Raw genomic sequence first — 20,237 nt, forward strand, 5'->3', positions numbered from 1 at the left:
GCATGTTTACGTACATCATAATTTCACGTACGAACTCTTCCGTAACTGAAGGCTTCGTTATTAACATTAAAAATAGGTATCAGAGACACCTGAATAAAAAATGCTCGACTCTCGCTTCAAACTTTGCGCGTTAGTTCACGCCATTTCACGCATAATTTTCGAGGACTTTTAGAGAAATGAAAGTTTCGAAATATCGGAGAATCGATCGATTATAGATAAAAATTACACTGTAAAACCCGATTGGATATTATCATGAAAATGCCTTGTATACATCGAAGCTTCTCGCTCCTGCTGTATAAAAATAGAAATATTTAGGACTCTACGTGATTACATTGAACAGCTTTAATCTTTAAGCCTTAAAACGTTGTTCGAATCAACGTTGAGTTTCGTAAGAAAGCTAAGAACGTTAATTCATTCCTTTCCGTACGCTCGGGTTATCTTCTTTTTATTAAAATCATGAAAGCAATGAGACGACGATTTACCTTGAATTTCACCAATATCATTTTCCTCGCCGCTTTAATCGAATCAACGCAATAATAGCAGCAGGTTAAAATAGAGAGAAAAAGAGAGAGGGAGAGAGAGAGAGAGAGAGAGAGAGAGAAAGAGAGAAAGGGGGGAAAAAAAAAAAGAAAAGATCATTGTGTTAGCGAGCTGGCGCGATAAAAGGAAGCACGGTGTCAAACAGTATGTTCGCTTTGTTCTCCGGGTCCAGCGAGAAGATAATTTCCCGAGGGTTAATTCCTTCCTCGATTTCTTGGAGGCCTTAGCCGGGAAAAGGGAACGCGAAGGGCACGTTAACACTTAGCTCGAGCGACAAAGGTCCAATTCTCGGTCCCCACGGTGTTCTGGCACGACAATGGGAACAAACGCTCGATGAAAAGTACTCGGGGCTAAAGGAACGAGAATTCCCTGTCAAGGAATGGCGGGAGGAAGTGTGAGAAAGTGAAGAAGGGTGGGCGAGAATGGGTAGGGTGGACGAAGGGGTAAGAATCCGTGGAGAACAGGGATGCAACGAGGCTGCAAGTCAGGCGAGAATCTAATTTCCCGAGACAAATCCTTAAATGTGCCCCGGAGCCTGGCTGGAAGGCGCGAGTCAAGCCAGCAGCTGGAATGAGCTCGCGTCTAGCAGCCGCGACGCGACGCGACGACGACCTTTAACTTGGTTCGCCAATTTTGCATCTCCATAACCTCGCGAGAACGCGTCATTAAGTTCATTCACGCGGGAAACGCGGTGAATCGAAAGCACGATCCGCTGCCACGTTATCCGAGGAATGTAAAATTTCGCGATAAAACGGTTACGCCCGATTGAAATTCTCCCTACCAACTGTGTATCTCCGACTTTCAAACTTTCGTTTAATGAGAATATTGTCCCGTAATTGGAAGACGATTCCCAAATGTACGAGCCAAGTTCTACATCTCGCGGAACGAGTGTGTAGTTAATAATATGCGCGCGAGTCATTTGAAAAGTTTTGTAATTCCTATCCCTCTCGGTGTATACATCTGCTATATACTGCGGAAAGTTTTGCACGTGAAAAATGACGTCTCGATTGTTCTCGCACGTTTCGCGGAACTTTTCAAATGAATTGTCATGCAAATCTTAAAATAGATAGATTTCTCAGCAATGTTTCTCATATGTTTCACGACGACTAGTAAATCTGACGTATGTTACATTCTTAGAAACATCGTAAAAAGTTAGTGTGTGTAATAAAGTTATGTGTCAACTTATCGTGATGAATTGATCGTCGGTTATCTTTTTTTCTTTTACTTATATTCCGATACTCGGAATGATAATACGACGTAAATTTCCTGCGAGTCGTTAGGGCGTGGTATCGGAACGATCGAGAGAAACGAAAGAAATATGCCAGATTGCACAGTCAGTCTAAAGACAAATGCACTCGACTAAGCGGCAGCAGAGAGGGCATGTGATGAATAGTTTCTCAAGGATACATATAGACAATGACGACAACGAATGTACTTTTGGGCCCAATGGCATTTCTTTGTTTCTGTTCTGTATTCCAGAGTGCATGATGGACGACGGGAGCACCAGTGCCATCTTCTGGAAGTAGGAGGCACCGGTGGCGGCCGCTGAAGGTAACTTCGACTTCCAGGAGATAGCTAGCTTCCTTCCAGTACCTCTCTATTCTTCTTCTCCGCAAATCGGCAGAAGGAGAATCTCTCTAAGAGAAAAAAGAAAGAAAAGAAAACGAATTTTCCTCTCTCATCACGCCATCACCGCTGAATCAGCCAGCACAGCTCGCCGCAAAGTTCATTTTGCTGCTCGCTAGTGTTTGACCCACGAATCCTGGCATTCCTTCACGACCATCCCCGTTCCTCCCCAAGTACTTCTACGCCCGCCATCCAATTTCTCGACCCGGCGCATAACCGGCGTATATATCTATCAAAATTCCGAACAACGCCGGACAAATACGCTGTCCGTTTCATCGAATTTTCTTTTTTTTTTTTTTTTTTTCCTTCTTTTTCGAAGCTCAAAATTTTCCCTCTCGATAAGAATTGCCAACTTGGATCGCGAGGCTCCCGCCATGGTCCGGTACCAACTGTTTCTTTCGCTTTTGCAAACGAAAGTTCTTTCACGAATATGCCTCCCGCGTCGCGTTGACTTTCCAAGAGAGAAAACTGACCATTCGATCTCCGCGTAATTTAATCAACGAGCGCGTTTTTATTTCTCTTTCGGGTACATACACCTTTCTCCGTTTCGAACTGCCGTTCCGTTGTTCCTAATCCATATCATCCGAAAACACGGATACACGACGTGATACACACTATAAGGTATTATAAATGATGTTGTACGTGTCCACATGCGTGAACCTTTATTTAGTAGCCGTAAACTTGTCGTTCGTGTTTTTGCTCTAGTTTTTTATTGCGCACCGGCGTTATCACACTGTTTGAAACCTTGTTACGGCGATATCCGGGTGGACGCTCTTAGAATTCCTTGGAATATCCCATGAATCAATCGGGCCATTCGTTTCACTTGTTAAAAGAACGAAAAAGGAAAAAAAAAAAAACAAGAAGAAAAGAAAGAAAAATGTTTAAAGCTTGAACGAATGTTGTCTAAACAGATCATCCTAGAGCGTCTACCGACCGTATCATACAAAAAACCTCTTCTTTTATTCCGAAGGCCAAATATATCGTATGCCTCGTAAAATCCAGGCTCCTTAATTAATTCCAGATCCAATTTCACATTATCCGTTCGTATGGGCAACCACCCTAAGCGTATATATATATAGACAACGTATATATATACACTCTATACCGCTCTTTACAGCTATGACCATAAAATAGTGGCTCGCTCGTTGGATGTGTTGTCTCGTTCGTTGTCGATGTGTTTTTTATCACCTTTGTAAATATTTTCTGATTATGATGTCAGCTACGTTTCTCTTATTGTATTACTTAGATATGATTCTATATGACAACTTTTTTGCCTCCTCCACCCCCTCCCCCTCGAGCTCCCTTCTGAGTCATGTTCCTAAAAAAAAAAAAAAAAAAAAAAATATCTTCAACCTCCTACTTGTCACGTCTTTTGTCACGTAGTCCCAGTCGATTTTGCACACCTTCGATTAATTATTATCATTATTATACAGGGGTACACGTACACACAGGATACACATTCTGTGCAGATATTTCTAAGAAAGAACATTCTTGTATCACCGTTGGCTCTTAAATTAATTGGTCTGTAACGACGAACGTGGCACGGCAAAAAAAAAAAGAAGAAAAAATTAAAATTCCAAAAAACTTGCAAAACTTGCCTTGTTAAATTCAAACGATCATGAGCCGTATTTACGCAGAATGAGTTCAAACGAATCGCTAAACTTTAGACTGATAATTCATTTACTTCAAAGAATTCCCCAATATTTATAACTAAAAGGGACCTTTCTTAAAGATTTTTTAAGATATGATATATATTTTTGTCATTTCGCGTTGAAAAAATAATTAAACTATTGTTTCGTTTTCTTCGCGGCATTCTTTTGCTACAAGACGCTACAAATTTTGCGATGCAAAGTAGCATTCGATAATGTTACAGTATTTTTTTTCTTTCCATTCCAACGCGTACAATTATCATTCTTGTGAATACTGACGTTACAAATGCGAGCCATGCATTACACGAGAATTGCTAGTAACGTCGAAATTCGTGGCTCGATTAATAGGATTTTTCGTGCGTTCGACAGTCGATGGTAAATTTACAGTGATTAGAAAGCAACAACGATAAATTTGAAATCCTCCCGTCCGAGTCTGTCAAAAGCGGCAATAATTCGAGAAGAGATATTCCTCTTGCACAGGTCCCTTTTAGATTTTCCAGAGTAAACAGATCGTGCTTTCAAAAATTTAACGACCAATCGTACGTACCAGTCACTTTATACATACGTTTACTCAGCTCATTTGCGCAGTGAAAGAAAAAGTAAATGAACGGAGACACAATCAGGCCCAAGTGTGCTCCAAACGAAAAACGACAAATGTCATCGCGACTAGCCGATACATTTCACTTGTCAATCTTGCGTACAAGTTAGAAATAGCTGCAGAAACTGGTGAAAGAACAATGAATAAGTGGCGTGTGACCCTCTATAAACGATATGTTAACCTCAGCACCATGCGGAACACTGGTTGGTGGTAATTATTAAAATTGCGGATAGGTATCTAGATTACAGTTCGCGCGAATGCAAATGTAAACGGTGCATCTACGTTGAGAAACGTAGTTATTCGTGAATAATAGTTTCTTCTCGAGGAGAATGTTAATTTTAGAAATTACGTAGAAACCACCGCCGGAAGTTCTGCTCGTAGTTGAGTCGCTTGTACGCCCCATCTGGTTTTTACGCGAATCCCGTTTTTTCTCCATCTGTTTCTTCGGCTTGTGGTGTAGGACGTAGGATTGAAATTGGTTGAATTAATTTTCATTTCCTTTATTGTCGTTATATTTTTTCTATACCTTCTGATTCCCGTTGAAATACATTATTCGTCTCTGTTCACACGTGTACGTCGTGCTACATACTTATTACCAGTGTCAGTATTACAAACGATATATTTTCTTATATTTGTCATTTTATATCCGTTTACGTATATAGCCGTATAGTGAACGCATATGTGTATACATATACATTCGTAAGTGTAACGAAAAATGTCCGGCCGTTTTGAAAAAAAAAAAACGCCGCCGTGTAAATTGCTCATGTAACGCTGATCGTATATGTATATATCCATATACATATAAATACGTATAGATATACATGTATATAGACACGTATATGTGTATCTATATATATAACCCTTATCTCCTTCCCCTTAGGATGGTGGATGCTGGTGTAACCGTGTAACTTTGTCGTTTTCGGTGTTAGCCGCAAAATCTATTTTTAATGCCTAAAAATGCGCTATAAGCGAAATCGGCCCGATCCTCAACCAGACACTAACGTATTTCTTTGTTTTTTTTTTTCTCTGTCCTCTCTATTTCGACACGCGGCCGACCCGCAGACAGAAAGCTGTTCGTGGGAATGCTCAGCAAGCAACAAACAGAAGACGATGTCAGACAGTTGTTCACTGCCTTTGGTACAATAGAGGAGTGTACCATCCTCCGAGGACCCGACGGCAGTAGCAGAGGTGAGTAAAAAGGGATATCGTTTATCTGTGAATTTTTAACACACGCCTCGTGCTAAAACCTGGAAGATATTTCAACGATGTCGCGTTGAGATGTTTGATCGCCGAAATTTGTGTATTCAATCCTACAATTTTTTTTTTCTTTTTTTTTTTGTATCATGTAACAGAGAATATCTATGTCTAGCGAGTGACGTTGAACATACTGGCTTGAAAATGAGACAAATAATGTATGTGTGCTCTATGTTCTGTGTACGCTATGTTCGAACTTCTGTGAAACACCTTTTCTTCAAATTGAATGAACTTGAAAACATGCTTATGGGATGTGATATTTTCTTTTGTCTTTGAACCTGATCCATGTACACTAAAGGAATGAAACGACTTTTACAATCAATATTTAAAGCCACAGTCTCGATCAAAGAATTAAGGAAAATGAGAGACTTGTAATTTCGTCGTTTCATCTTTTCATTAGGCACGGTGAAATGGATTTCATTACAAAGCTGCGATGAACCGTGAATCTTATATCTCGCAGTTTCTCGTTTCCTACGTCCATCTAGCGCTAAAATGAGGGTTCTTTATTTGAAAAGGAAAAGAAAGTACGAAATTGACGACAAAGGTAAGCAAAGCCCGCAAAATTCATCGCGAGATGACGACGCAACGAGAGATTGTCTGAAAGGAAGCAATTGCCTTGAAGAGATGTGCAATTCTGGATATCGATGCACGGATAAAATCGTCGCACGACTGAGAGTAAAAAGTATAGAGTTGTCCCAGTTGCGTGATAGGAGGAACGAGATTCATGGGTCGGTAGAGATTGCCTCTGGAATGATGAACTCCGCAAAGGAAAGGAAAGAGAAACCGAAGGAAGCTCGGATAAGGCAGGAGAGGCAATAATTTCCGCTGGACGAGCCAGTGAAATTTAAATATTTTCGTATAAAAATGAAGGCCATGAGTAATGGGATGTCGGTCGAGTTTCTAGAAGGTTTAACAGCAAAGGAAGAGATGTAATCGAGCAAAACGATTAAAGCCAGAGGCATAAATGGCAGGGACGAGATATAAGAAAAGAAAAAGAAAAAGAGACAAGAAATAGAAAAGGGGACAGAAGACGGTGGAACGAGGTAAGCAGAGGTTACAAGAGGACATAAAGAATTAGGAGAGACTCGGGCTAAGTGGACAGCCACGGGCAAATAGGTGCGAGTGCAATTATATCCCAGGTTGAAGGTAAATCTCAGTTTCAACGGTTTTTAATTTCCGATGACGTAACGTAGCGGCCATCATCTTTGACAGCTGCCGACGAGCATAAACGCGCAGGAATCCCCGGTAGAAGAGGCAAAGGCGGCACGGTACTCGAGGAAAGACCCTTACGACGTTCCATGACACGCTCCTTTGCTTTGCGAAGACCGAATCTCCTGTTCACTCGTCTTCCCTTTCCCGTCTTCGTCAATTTTCCATCTCCGTCTTTGTCTCCCGTTTCCCTCCAACCCTCGCCACTGTCTCGTTTCTTTCCCGTTGTGCCGCGTAGTCTCTCGTTGTACCGTTGCCTCCGAGTCTTTTCGGCTCTTTGTCGAAAAACGGGACGACGCTGGCTGCCGCTTTTCAAGCTTTTTAATTAAAATCACACGAACGTAAAACATCATTGCTTTTCTTCGGGTTGATCGGTAGCCCGGAATTACAATTTCGTCGGTCGCTTACAAGGATTGCTAGTAATTTCAATGTCGACGATTTATTTCGCGATAAAAGGATGCCTGAAAAAGGGAACACGATCCTTGAATAAAACGTCGGAGCGAAATTGATTGTATGGGTTAATGAAAGAGCGCGATAGACATTCGATTGCTACATCCCTTTCCTCGTCCCAGTAATTAAACATTAGAGAATATTCCAGAAAATTCAGTTCTCTCTCTCTCTCTCTCTCTCTCTCTCTCTCTTATGTTTGTCGAAACATAGATTTCGCGAAGATGTAACTCTGGGATATTTAAAATGAAAACAGAATTTTCTCGTTTCTCTGGTATTTAACTGGTTTCGGGATAAACTGAACGAACTTAATTGCAATGGTCCTTAAACGTCTGTAGCCAAGTTTCGATGGACTGGATACGAATTCTGGAGCAAAAGGCACTGATCGCTTATTCCGCGCAACTCTACCGTTACATCCCTCGTCCTGGACCAGTTCCTTCTGGTTCCGTCCTGGCGGAAACTTTCAGAACACGCTTCATCACCGGTCGCTTGGGCTCGCTCGAGTTTCATAACTAGCTAATCCGTGACGTAATAGAGAGATCAGGAAGATCTCTCTTCCACGACTTCATCCGTATATCGCAGCAGCCAGCGTAGATCTATGACGTATCGCATTCTAATTCGTAACTTAATTTACAATTGGTCTCCGCAGAATCTATTCATCGATAGATCGTTACTTTTATCGTGAGAAAAAGAAAAAAAAAGAAAAGAAAAGAAAATGACCTTTCGACGCACAACGTCGTAAAGGATTTCACTTCGTACAACGATCGAACCCTTTCACGTCGATCGAACAAACAGGAGAACGTAATGAAACGAAAGATTAGGAATAATAAACGCTTAAACACGACAAGTATCCTTCCGTCTCATAGATTTCGTTAGGCAGCGACGGCCGAGAATTACAGTCTCCTCGAAAGTTATTGGCAGTCCTCTCATTGTTTTCAAATAACTTCCCTTATCGGATGATACTACCTAGATTGTAGAAGGTAGTTCGAAAGGTAGCAAAAGACTTCTCGGTAACGAGGAGTTTAAGAAGGGAATTCGGTTCGACGACTTTATGGAAAGACACCGACGGTTGTCTTCGTCATCGTTCAGGCGGTCCGCATTCCGCCAATGCCGTAGTAACGACAGACTCTTCGTCCAATTATTTTTCCCTCGCTTCGAAACATTTCAACACCACTTCAACGAACGAACTCGTTCTATTTTCTCGTTTCCGTGCCAACCTTTCTTCGCCTTGTTCCGTTCTTCTCCCGGTCTCTCTCACCACCACCACCACCCTCCCTCCCTCCCTCCCTTCCTCCCAAATCCTTTTTCCCTTTCGTCCCGTCTCTTTTCAATTCCCATCGGCTCCGTTTTTCGACGCGTACACAGGTCCTAACCGGGCTACCCCTTAACACGGACCTCCGCAGCCCGCATTATTTCAATTGTGCGAGCAGCAATAATTCACGGCGCTAAGAAGATTATAAAATGTTTATGAATAATGGAACGAAATACTATTCGAAGCGGGTCCAAGGGTGCTTCTCTATACCCGGGATCGTGGGAGGAGGTTTCACGAGACGAGGTACTACCAACGCTAAAGCCAATAATGCTGCGGAGCCACCTTCGAAAACGGAGAGGTGAACTCCTCTGTATCCGCGTATTTGCTTATTCCAGCACGCTGCATTGTAAACGTTGAACGAATATTCGCGCAACAGAACAATTCCGTGTATTAACTTGTAATAACGTTACGCCCCTGTATTCCCGATCCTCTTATCGCTTCGTTGCGAACCTTTCTCCAATCTGCTATTCATACCTAGCCTCGTCGACCGTTGAACGACGTTATATCATTCTTAAGTAGTTGGTTGTCATGGTTGGAAAACGCAAATTAAGGGGATTACACGCTCCTCCCCTCCTCCCCTCGTTCCCTCCTTTTATTTCAACTATTTCGTTATTTATTAATAATAAGACGCCTCTCGCCGATATCGTTCGAAATCGGTGCTTCTCGATCCACCTCCGAACGATCAATCTTTCATTCTCGAAATATTAATTAATTACTGAATATTTTAGCGATAGCTTTCGCAAGAATCGTGTGTACAGGTTCAAGAGACTGTAAGAGGCTGGATCGGTCGATCGATCGATCGATCGATTTCTTAAATAATTCCTTTCGCGAAACGTCGAAATCAACGATAATGTAACGATGTTGGCCGGTTACGTCTTCTCGTGCTGACGTGGGAAGGGAAGCACGGTATTTCTTATTTTATGACCGGCCATCGATTGAAACGAGAACGTCCGTTTTTCTTTTTCCTCCCTCCCCGTTTTTTAACGACGTGTGACGCGCTAGGCAGAGAAGCGATTTTCGATAACTCTCGTTTCGAGTTTCGCGCTTGATCGTGTGACGTCAACGGATTAGAATGGCCCCGTTAACGACATTACTGACAGGAAATATGACGAATCAATAATTTCCTCGATCTAGCATTTTATGAGGGAGTATTAAACGGGCGATAGTTATCGATGATTAATCGTTCGGCTGTCATCCGCATCGGTTCATCCGTTTGTTGAGAATGTATCGTGCCGTTAACGCGCATAACCGATCTTTTCTAGGCTTTTTATCCATCGCCGTGCCTTGATCACTCTATCACCTCTCGGCCGCCTTTATTTCTTCTTGATTTCGTAAACAACAAGTCCCCGGTAGCTGAGTCACGACTTTATTTTCCACCAGAAACTGCCGAATCAGAAAGGAAACGCGAGATTGAGCGCTGACTTGAAAAATCGCTGACACAAAAATACGGCGAAGGAACAAACAGCGCTGTCGTTCCTTAGAAACAAACGATTTGCTGATGCGAAACCCGGCCGATGCAGCCAATTGTACTTGAGTACTCGAGGCCGTCGTGCCGCGGCGATTAGAGGAATTAACAAAACAAAAACACGGCAGCGCCCGTCTGACGAAAATTGACTCTCACGTCGTAACCTTAATTTAGCAGATCGTGCAGAAGAGCGAAAGACAGATACCTGGCGATATTTCAAACGCCACGAGAAGGACACTAAATCAAAATGATGCCGCGAAATCGCCGGAAATCCAGACGCGGTAGCTTGAATGCAGACACACGAGTCCAAACGGTAAATCACGGGCAGCCTCGTCGAGTGGCTGTCGGAGAGTCCTGGTTGGTGCCTGGCTCTCGTCGTACGAAGCATTTATTAATCGCTCAGCTCCTAAATCCCGTGGCGCAGCTGGGCTCGAAATGTTTGTACGTATTGCAAAGTAAAGCGCGTGAGAGGGGACGCCGAGTCCTCTGGGAGAGGATTAGGTCGGACATATTGAGAGCTTCCACCCGAAAGCACCCTCCTTCTCGAGTTCCAGCCCCCGGGTTGGAAAGGAGAGTGCAACCTGAACACCGTCCGAACTGCTTATACAAGGAAAATTGTGGCTTCGCCGGCATAAACACGCTACTACGTCGGACACTTCGTATAATTGTGCGCCGTGTTTGTACTGATAACATTCTGTCTCCCCGGTACACCGTGTTTTACGTTCACGTCAATTGTTTGATCAGACGACGCATTACTCCAAATTACTTTTGTTTTCTCGTTATATGAGTCATGATCATCCTCTACGTTGCTGTACTATTGTACTTTGATTCATCCTCTATAGACCCTTGCACACTCTATATTTTCTTATATTATGTATATTAGGTTATTTTTATTTTTCTTATTTTTTTATCCCGGAGTACTAAATTTCTCATTTCCTCCTGTTATTAACTAGTTTCTCGCTTACGACTGAACGATCCAAAATCTTAAAACTCTTAATACGCATACTGAATATCAACGTGACATACGTATCGTTATTTTCGTAGCTGACAAATTAATTATCATTCCATTTTCACGATATACACGTATGCACATATATTAAATCGTATTTGAAGCTAGAATAAACATACACGAGCGAGATTTAATAACATTTTCTTCCCAAGTTTGTGAATATCGTTCGGTGATACGGAATTTATTTCACGGTTTGTTTATTAAAACAAAGTAAAAAGTACCCCGTTGCTGACAAACAAATTCATTCGTCGCTTAAATGAATCCTGTCAGTCGTTCGTATCGTTGATTAAATAAATTTCTGCTTATTACGTTATCAAATTTACGTGAAATTAAATCCTATATAAAACGGTATAAAAAGAGGCGGCCGGTAATTAAAATTGTCTTTGATTTAATCGCAAGTTTTTAATCACTTCGCCGGCTCGTATAATTCCGCCTGATAATCCAGCATTAGCATTTCTAAAGTTACGACAAGTTTTTAAATGGAAAAGATATTTGAAATCCCGGCGAACTGTTTGCAGTCTCTCGATGAGATTTGTCGACGGTGCTTTACAATGACGCTTTTCATTTACCGTTCCTATATCGGGTGTTGTACCTGTACGTAACGATAAATCAATAACGGCACCACGTTACGTTATTTTGTAAATTTATTTTCGAAACGCCGTGATCATTGACACGTCGCACGAATCACGCGGTAGAAGCTAATGAAAACGAACGAACGACAAGGACTTTAAGAGAACTCGCTGGCGTAAATGTCGCGTAAGCAACTCGCGTGACCAATGGATTCCTTACGGCAGTACATTTTGTTTCAATATCAGGAACCTTTCATTTAACGATTATCAAACAGCATCAAACGTGTCTCGAGTCACGCGAGACGTGCGAGATCTGATAAAAATCCGTGCCACGTCATCAAACCACTCCCAATATTTGCAAATCTATCAAGATCGAACAGGGTTAAACCACCCGTCGACGATGGTTTAAATGATACCAACCTTGTTTGTCATCTTTTTGTACTTTCGCATATTGACAATCCTGTATCTCGTCTTACATTTACGTCCTTATCTGATTACCATTATAATTTGTTTCACAATTAAATAATTCATTAATAACTCAATCGCCCATGCGGAGAAATTAAGAAACAGTTGTGAATTCGCACAACGCAAAAATTGAGATCCTTTATACCCGTTTTCAATTGTTGTTTATACATGTATAATTTATATGAAATTCGATTAACAATTTGGAACGGAAGATGATGGAGAAAATTTATTAATATTATTTCGACGATCAAATTTTACCGTTTCTTAAAAACAATAAAAATATGCAGCTTCCATGATTTACATTGCTTCTCGATATAAAATAATGCGTGAAATATAAAATATAAATTTAATTTTAAATTGGAAACTTCTTTTATCGATCTAAAAATAACATGCAATACGTGTTTAATACTCTTTGAAGAATAATTTTAAAAATACCGTAAAAATCAATGGTTCTGCTGTTTTCACTTTTACGCAGTTTTGGTTTAGAAAGTTTATTTTATCTTTCCAAGTGGTTTCACGTATATAAAGTATAGAAATGCTATCAATCTCTCATTATTCTGAAAAAAGTAAATTAGTGTTTCTAGTAATAGAAACAGTTAACAAAAGTGTAATAAAGTAACTTTATTTCACGACCGTAATACACGAATTAACCTTCAACTCGTATCGTTCGATCTCACACGACTAACGACAATCTCAACTATAAACTTCCAAGGATAAGAAGCGTTGGCTTACACATTTATACTTTTCTTGCTCATAATTTTTACAAATATTAGTTATATCTCTTTCGTTGATAATTATATTTCTTTGATAAAGATATATATTACTGGTACTATAAAACTATGCTAATTATTAATCTTTATAATTTACAGTTACAATGTATACCCTTCCAATAAGGTTATCCGGATATGAAAACCAGCTTTGAGAACATTGTTAGTAAGTTCTGGCTTTCGATCTCCTGAAAACTAAATTCAGTGTTGCTTACATAGAAAAATCGACCAAGAGAAAAGGCGTTGTAGTTCGCCGTAGTTTTGACAATGAGTGCGAATAACTTTCTTCCCTCAATTTCCCGACAAATGTTAAGAAAATGGAATTGTATTTTGCCAAAAATATTACCTTTTCAAATTCAATTTAATACGACTTTCCCCAAGTACATGTGTATCTTACAGTGATTCATCGGCGAGACTATCTACCATTCAAACGAGACTGCCTTCTTAGTCAAATTGTTTCTCTTCCGATATAAGTAAATAAACGACGGTATTACGTTTTGAGCAACATTTCCGGTGAAGTGGACGAAATTCTTTTCGCCGCGGGATTACAAATTTCCTCCATAGCCGAGTCTTCAAAGTAGAATTCTCCTGTTCGCACAGGCAGGAACTCGAGACGCTGCTGCGAGCTCAGAGCTACAAGATTTAATGTTCTTACGTTAATACGATTTACCGTCTATGGGAAACGGCCGGTGAATAACAAGAAAAGAAGCTATCTGGACACACGGTTCGTACAGTCGAACGAATATCTAACCTAGCGTCAGAAGTTTTGTCAATATTCGCGAGATTTTCGCTCGGTGTCGCTCGTAAGAGGGATCAACGGATGAAAAGGGAGACGGAGAAAAAGTTATAGGTACCCTAGTTCCCTTCCGCACGGCAGCTTTTGCGCGTCAACCGTAAATACACTATATTGCCCATAAACCTTTACAGTCGTGCATTACCCATCCCGATTCGATGTGGCCCCCTCCTCGCATTCTGCGCTCATCGAATAATCGACGTTGGTTGGCTTAACCAGAACGTTTTAAACCATCATTTCTTTCGCTTCTCCGATTTTTTTATTTTTTTCGTCTTTCACATTTCGCCGCCTGTCTCTTTGATCCTTTGTCATGTACGTCGTTTGTTTGTATGCACGTCGTACAATTGCCTTTTGCTGACATACGTATTTCGTTTACAAATCCTCTTTTTAACATCCCGAACAATGGGAACAAATGCAAGCAACGGATATGGAAAACAGTGACCAAGCGACTGAAATGAATCGACAGTAGTATGTTTCTTCGTCAACCGTGTCTTATTAGTTGAATAATAGAAACGTTAGAAATATTGGCGAATCGTAAAGAAAAATATGACGGAACGCAAGGCGACATGTATAAGAACGTGGAGATTGTTCAATGATTTCATGAAAATATTGTATTACGTTGTGAACATTGTGTTCACCTCTCGTTGTACGTATACAATGAAAATTTCATTTAACGTATAACATATAATTTTACTTTTATTTAAAATTTTCTTTAACTGTCTCAAATACGAAATATATTTTTAAAGGATGTTTAGCTAACTTCGCAAATTGGAAGAATATGCCAAGCTCAGTAACCCCATTACTGGTTTTCTTTTAAGTAGAAAGTGTCAACGATATTGCTCCACATTCGAAATAGTTTAATCGTCTAGGATAACGTTCGAAATTATGGACGAGAGAGATCGTAACATCGAATATTCCCGACCATAATAATAAAATTATTTATAATGTAACTACCAAGTAGCACGCTTGCACGGGATATCTAATATCTCAGTAAGGTAGAACACCATTCTCGCGATTTTGAGACACAAATGTTGTAAGCTCTTGGCGTAACTGTGCTGGAAATCCATTGCTACTGCCCTATTCCCTTGTCCGGCCATTGTCTGACCATTGACGTTATAACAATGACCAAGCGATAATTGCAATCAAAAAGTATTGAAACACACATTGTGACACACATTGTTCCGGCAAAAAACTGAAACAACCAGACCGTCGCGATAAGATCACTGCTACGCTCGTTTTTATTGTTTTTACAACGTTATACCGTGTTCTTATCCGAATGGAAGAAAATATTTGTAGAGCTATTGTCTCGAAGAATGTAAAATTTCAACGATGGTAGAACATATGTATACGTTTGCTTTAACCCTCGTCTGTCCGTTGTGTCAATTTGACACATTTTTCTTGTGAAGTGCTATATTTGTAGCACGTACAGATATAGAGATGGTGACCTATGACATTTATTTTTCTAACGTCTTTCATATTTTTGATGCCGCTAGAGTTGCAAATAATATTCTAAGATTCTGAAAGTACTTGGCATAATTGTACGTAATGTAAGGTTATATTCAGAAGTGACTATTTCGACTGTCAAAGTAAAGGCTTCAATTATTGACAATTTTTTATTGTCAATGGTACAGTTATGTTTCTCACCGTATACTTAAGAGTAGTTTTTGTGTGAATTTTAGATGTAATTGAACAGAAGTTTAGTCTATATACTGTTAATGAAAGAATTAAACAATTTATTATTAAATTTATCTTTTCATCGTAGGTATTAATTTTATATCATGACCAAGGAACAAATTAAGTTAGAAAAATAAAGGGTGACCGAAGGGTAAAGTATAAAGAATTCTTGATTTTTCGTCTAGCGTTTTCCGATATTTATTTCGTGTAACTGCCGTTTATTTTTCATAATCATAATTTCGTAAACTTGATCGGGTACGGCGGCTCTGAACGTCTCATATTCTTTCTCGTTTCCAATCTTTAGCCAGCATTGAATTCCCTTGTTATATGAGCTCTCTTTGAGACTCTTGCAAGATGAGTATGAAAACCCATAATACACGACCCGCTGCTGGCACTAGAAATTTAATAATCCATCTCGCATCTTTCGTAGAACGTGACGGTTGGCGGATGGCGTATATACAACGGCAACCAATGTCGTAATCGTAACAGGCAATTTTACGAAGAGTTTTACCGCTCAAGACTTCCCTTCGTTTTCATACCATTTTGCCCGTGGATGCCTCGTTATAACGGATTCACGACCCTGCAACAACGATCCCCTTAATGATGACGTATCCTGTGTTTATCGGATAATGGAAAAAACTGCTGGCTTTTCACGCGATTAAGCGATCGTAATCGCTTGTACGAAATAACCTTCGCAGTTTTCATTTTCGTCATTCGTCGCCGGGGAATTACGGCATTTTACTGAAATTTTTCGCGTGTTTGTCGAGGGATTTTTCATAGCGAAGTAGTGTACACGACGGTGATAACGTACAGTGGTTCCTTATAAATATTATCAATAATAAAAATACACGTATAAATGAAAAATGCCCAAAATCGTACAGAATGAAACATTGCTATGTTAAAATATTTTAAACATATTTTACTAATAAATATCACTATTATTGTTATTAAAAATACTCGTACAATCGTAAAGGATGAAACTCGTTGGAAAAGTCGAAAGTTAAAGGAAGTCGTACTTTTGTAATCGGGTCGATCATTGCACCCGTGTGTCGAAACATAGGAAAGACAATATAAAAAGTCAGTTGGGCGATCGAATAATATGATTGCATTTCCATCACGTTCGCCGTTTAATTTCTCGTGGTAGAGTAAACGAACGTTCGCGAAACTGATTATTGTGTTCGATTATCTCCAGTCAATATCTGCGTGCCGCGCGGCAGATATTCATAGTTCTGTCCGTATATTTTCAACCAACGATCCAGTGTGCAGAGCGATCCGCGTGTATGTACGGCAACAGATTTCGTCACCAAGGGAAAATTCGTGCATCCGTCACCCGATCGAACACATACAACCAACTCGGTTGTATACTATCGCGAAATCGGAATTTCCAACGCGAGAGAGTATTGTCCAAATGTGTTTTAATAAGAACGCCATTTCTCTGAAAACAAAATATTCTTTTCGTACAAAATTTTTCACTGATCGACAGTGCACATGAAGTACTATTACGCGCTCAATTGATAGTCGATCACTAGACGAGACATGCAATAATGATCTCTTCAGAAAAGAATGGTGTTCTTATTGAACGTACTCGTTCCTCTTTGCGAAATTCGGTCGAATGATCTTCGCAATCTTCCTCGAGTCCGCGATGGTCACCTGATATTCATCGGCCTCTTGAAACGCGGAAGGCTTTCGAGAAGAGAAATCTGGCCCATGGTGCCATCAGCTCGCGCGGAACGGCAAGTCTCGCGAGCAAACGGAATTGCCCGATTGTTCGGTACGAACGTAAACGGCAGAGTTGCGCCGGCGAGAGGCAACCGATAATCGGGGGGGGCGCAGCGTAGCGAGAAAATAGAGCGTGGCAGAGCGGCGGCGCGGCGATGCGATCAAACAGACGGAATTACTAGACACAAGTCGTAGGACGCGGATGATTGGATTGCCCCGCGAAAGAGGCGGCGGAGAGAGGTTTTGGATAGAGCGTGCGGATAAAGAGAGTCGCAGAAAGGGGTGTTGGGGGCGGAAGGGGGAGGAATGGCAGGTAGAGCGACAAGAGACCAGCCGTCGTCGAGGTTTATATGACGCGCGTATACGCGTCGGCGTTCCTCTATGCACGCGTGCACGTGTATGTAGTGCACGTGCCTGTAGGAACTATGGGTGCTCTGGCGCGCGCGCGCGCGCGCGCACACGCGTTTCGTAAATGCACGTTAATCCGCCTACCGACGAGTACATTTGCGGCGTTGGTACCGCCCATCGAACCGACGAATTTTCGTTTCCTCTGTAAAGCTCCCTGTTTGCCGCTCGAACGAGAAAGCAGTCGGTGGATGCACACGCACGCGTACACGTAGAATAGCGCGCGTACACAGGGACACAGGTGCGGCAGAGAGCCGCCGCTGGCAAATCCTGCAAACGATTTTAGCTTTTACTTGAACCTTTTTTTTTTTCTTTTTCCCGTTTTTCCTTTTTTTTTTCTTTTTTTTTTCCCCTGCGCGCCGAGGACGATGGATACCGGACGCGCGAGCAGGGAAGAAAGGAACGGACGCAAAATGAATTTATAGTTTAAATTCACTGGCTTACTCCTGGAACTGTTTGATTCGCGTTTCTTTCTTTTTTCTTCGTCGAACCGGTATTTACTGGTAAATGATTAAGAGACTGAAATCCTCCGTTTTAACACTTTACCTGCGCGCCGAGGATTATAATTCCGTTTCGACGAAGCCAGGTTGTTGTCGCAGTAAAGTTCAGCTCGAATTCAGACTGAAATTATATTTTATTCTTTCATTTTATTCGTCAAGTAACGTAATCCTCGTAAATTCACAGCCATCTCTTCGATACCAAATCCCGACATGCGAACGAACCCGCGACGTACGTATCGCGCGTCGTGTACACGTTTGAGTATTTATTAAACATTCGTACATGTTTGTACGCGCACACGCGTCGAAGAATGTAACACGCGTGAACGCGGACGAAGCTGGATCCCATAAGCCTCGGGGGCGTCACAATAATTATAAAACTACAGCCAGCAATCGTTCGAACACCCTCGGATCGCGGGTCAGCCTCGAAACTGCTGCCCTGGAGGTTTGCAATTCACCCTCGATTTAAATCCACCCTCGGTTTCTCTCTTGATGCTGCTCTCTCCTCTTCTCTCTCTCTCTCTCTCTCTCTCTCTCTCCGTCTCTCTGTCCATTCCCGTTCCATTTTTCTCCCTGGAACTATGTTTTTTTTTTCCTTCCTCTACCTTTCTTTCTATCTCTCTTTCTCCTTTCCTTTCGCGTTTGCCGCGCGTTCTCGCTCGCGCGCTTCGAGTGCGCGGCAGTGATCGTTTCATCTCGGTTCGATGCAATGGCGTCAAAGTCGATGCTTGTTACGCGCGTTCTATCCAGCAGCCGGCCCACGCCCATAGTCGAAAGTCGGACAGAATCGACGAACCGAGGCGGAAAAAGTTTCAATGATTATTTCTAAACTTTATTCACCCGAGTTGGATTTCGGCAGCCGGGGGGCTGCTCGCGCGAGTTGCCTTGCTTCTCGCGTTTCACGCGATCCCGAAAGCCTTTGTTACTTTGCAATGTGTTTGCTGTTTCGTCTGTGGTATCTTAACGACGCGAACGATGAGATATACGAATTTACAACGATTCAAATTGTAATCGACGGGGAGACGGGAAGCGACGAGCGTTAAATTCCAAACTGATTGCGAGTTGCAAAATTCGCAAGAATTTCGACCGGATTTGCCGGAGAGAGACGATCGTCGGGCATCGAATTATTTTCGCGTTGTTTTCTCCTTCGGAAATGAATTTAATGGGTTATGCTCGCGCGATATTTCTCAAGTTGACCTTATCCCGGGATCTTAGGTTGGAAAGAGGATATTAAAGGTCGCGGAGGCTCGTAAAGCTTGGAAAATGAGGAGCGTGGGAAGGGGAGGGTGGCGAGGCTGCGGACGGAATTGCCGGGCCATGGTTGGCACACACTGAAAATCCAACAGCCGTGATTGCACGGTAATTCTATTAGGCGGTCGTGCGCTTTACGTGTTCCGGAGCGCGCAGGAAATTGTGTTTTTAATTCTGCCTGCCTGCTAAATCAGCCGGGGCTAAACAAGTATTAACATTCCTGTGCGGCCGGTTACGGGTGCGCCGCGGCGGTGCGCACCGCTCCAAGGTGCGGGGAAGGGAGAACAAAAAGAGAAAAGAAAAAAAAAAACGAGAGAAGGGGCGAAAAGTGATAACCAGTGGGGAACGTAAGGGAAAACGCCGGAGCGTAGACAAAGCTGAAACGAGGCAATCTGATGTGTCTGTGCGCGAGAGGATTCGGACCTCGGTGTCTGCTTCTCTCTCTCTCTCTCTCTCTCTCTCTCTCTCTCTCTCTCTCTCTCTCTCTGCAAGCAGGTGTACGTGTGTGTACGTGTGCACACGCGCTCGTCGCCGACTGCTTGCGAAAGTCAAAACGTAATACGATTAACGGACATTAAATTGAAATACCCCTTCTGGGAATTCGCGGCTTCTCGCGTCGGCGATTTGCCGTGATGTTTTCTGCCGTCCTGCTTTTTTCATTCGGCGTCTGCCACTCCGGCTCTACGGCACCGCGGCTATCTTTGTCTCTCACGGCAACGCGCACCACCTACCAACCTACCTGTGGATGTTACGAGGGAAAAATCGCATTTTCTCTGTGACATTGTCGAAAGGGCAGACTTCGTGTTGGGGAGACAGGTTGGAACGTTGGTAACGTTGGTGAATTTGATTTGTCTGTCGGGCGAATAGACGCTCTCGCCGTAATATCGAGCGACATACGCGCGCAAGATATTTAAATAAAACAATGCGCGCTGTAAATGCGAGGAAAAGGTCGGAAACGAAAGAAAATGGCGAAAGCCTTGGGCAACGA

The 20,237-nt window shown here is 42.0% G+C and overlaps 1 protein-coding gene and 1 long non-coding RNA gene across 26 annotated transcripts in view; one reads left to right on the forward strand and one right to left on the reverse strand.

Annotated features, from left to right (window-relative positions):
- LOC122533483 (CUGBP Elav-like family member 4) overlaps positions 1–20,237 on the forward strand; it is a 571,418-nt gene that overhangs the window by 507,403 nt on the left and 43,778 nt on the right. For 17 of the 25 annotated variants that reach the window (XM_043663247.1, XM_043663248.1, XM_043663256.1 and 14 more), the window contains one exon: positions 5,476–5,601. The exons of 4 other annotated variants lie outside the window; for them this stretch is intronic. In XM_043663247.1, the coding sequence (XP_043519182.1) occupies positions 5,476–5,601 (126 nt within the window). Of the gene's footprint in view, positions 1–2,019; positions 2,092–2,495; positions 2,788–5,475; positions 5,602–20,237 lie in introns of those variants that run through there. 4 more of the 25 variants (XM_043663260.1, XM_043663258.1, XM_043663259.1 and 1 more) reach the window with 2 other exon arrangements.
- The window catches only part of LOC122533487, a 151,920-nt gene that overhangs the window by 122,585 nt on the left and 9,098 nt on the right, over positions 1–20,237 (reverse strand). The window lies entirely within an intron of this gene.

The sequence above is a fragment of the Frieseomelitta varia genome, unplaced genomic scaffold (genome assembly GCF_011392965.1).
Source record: "Frieseomelitta varia isolate USP_RPSP 00005682 unplaced genomic scaffold, Fvar_1.2 scaffold_532, whole genome shotgun sequence".
NCBI classification, from domain to species: domain Eukaryota; kingdom Metazoa; phylum Arthropoda; class Insecta; order Hymenoptera; family Apidae; genus Frieseomelitta; species Frieseomelitta varia.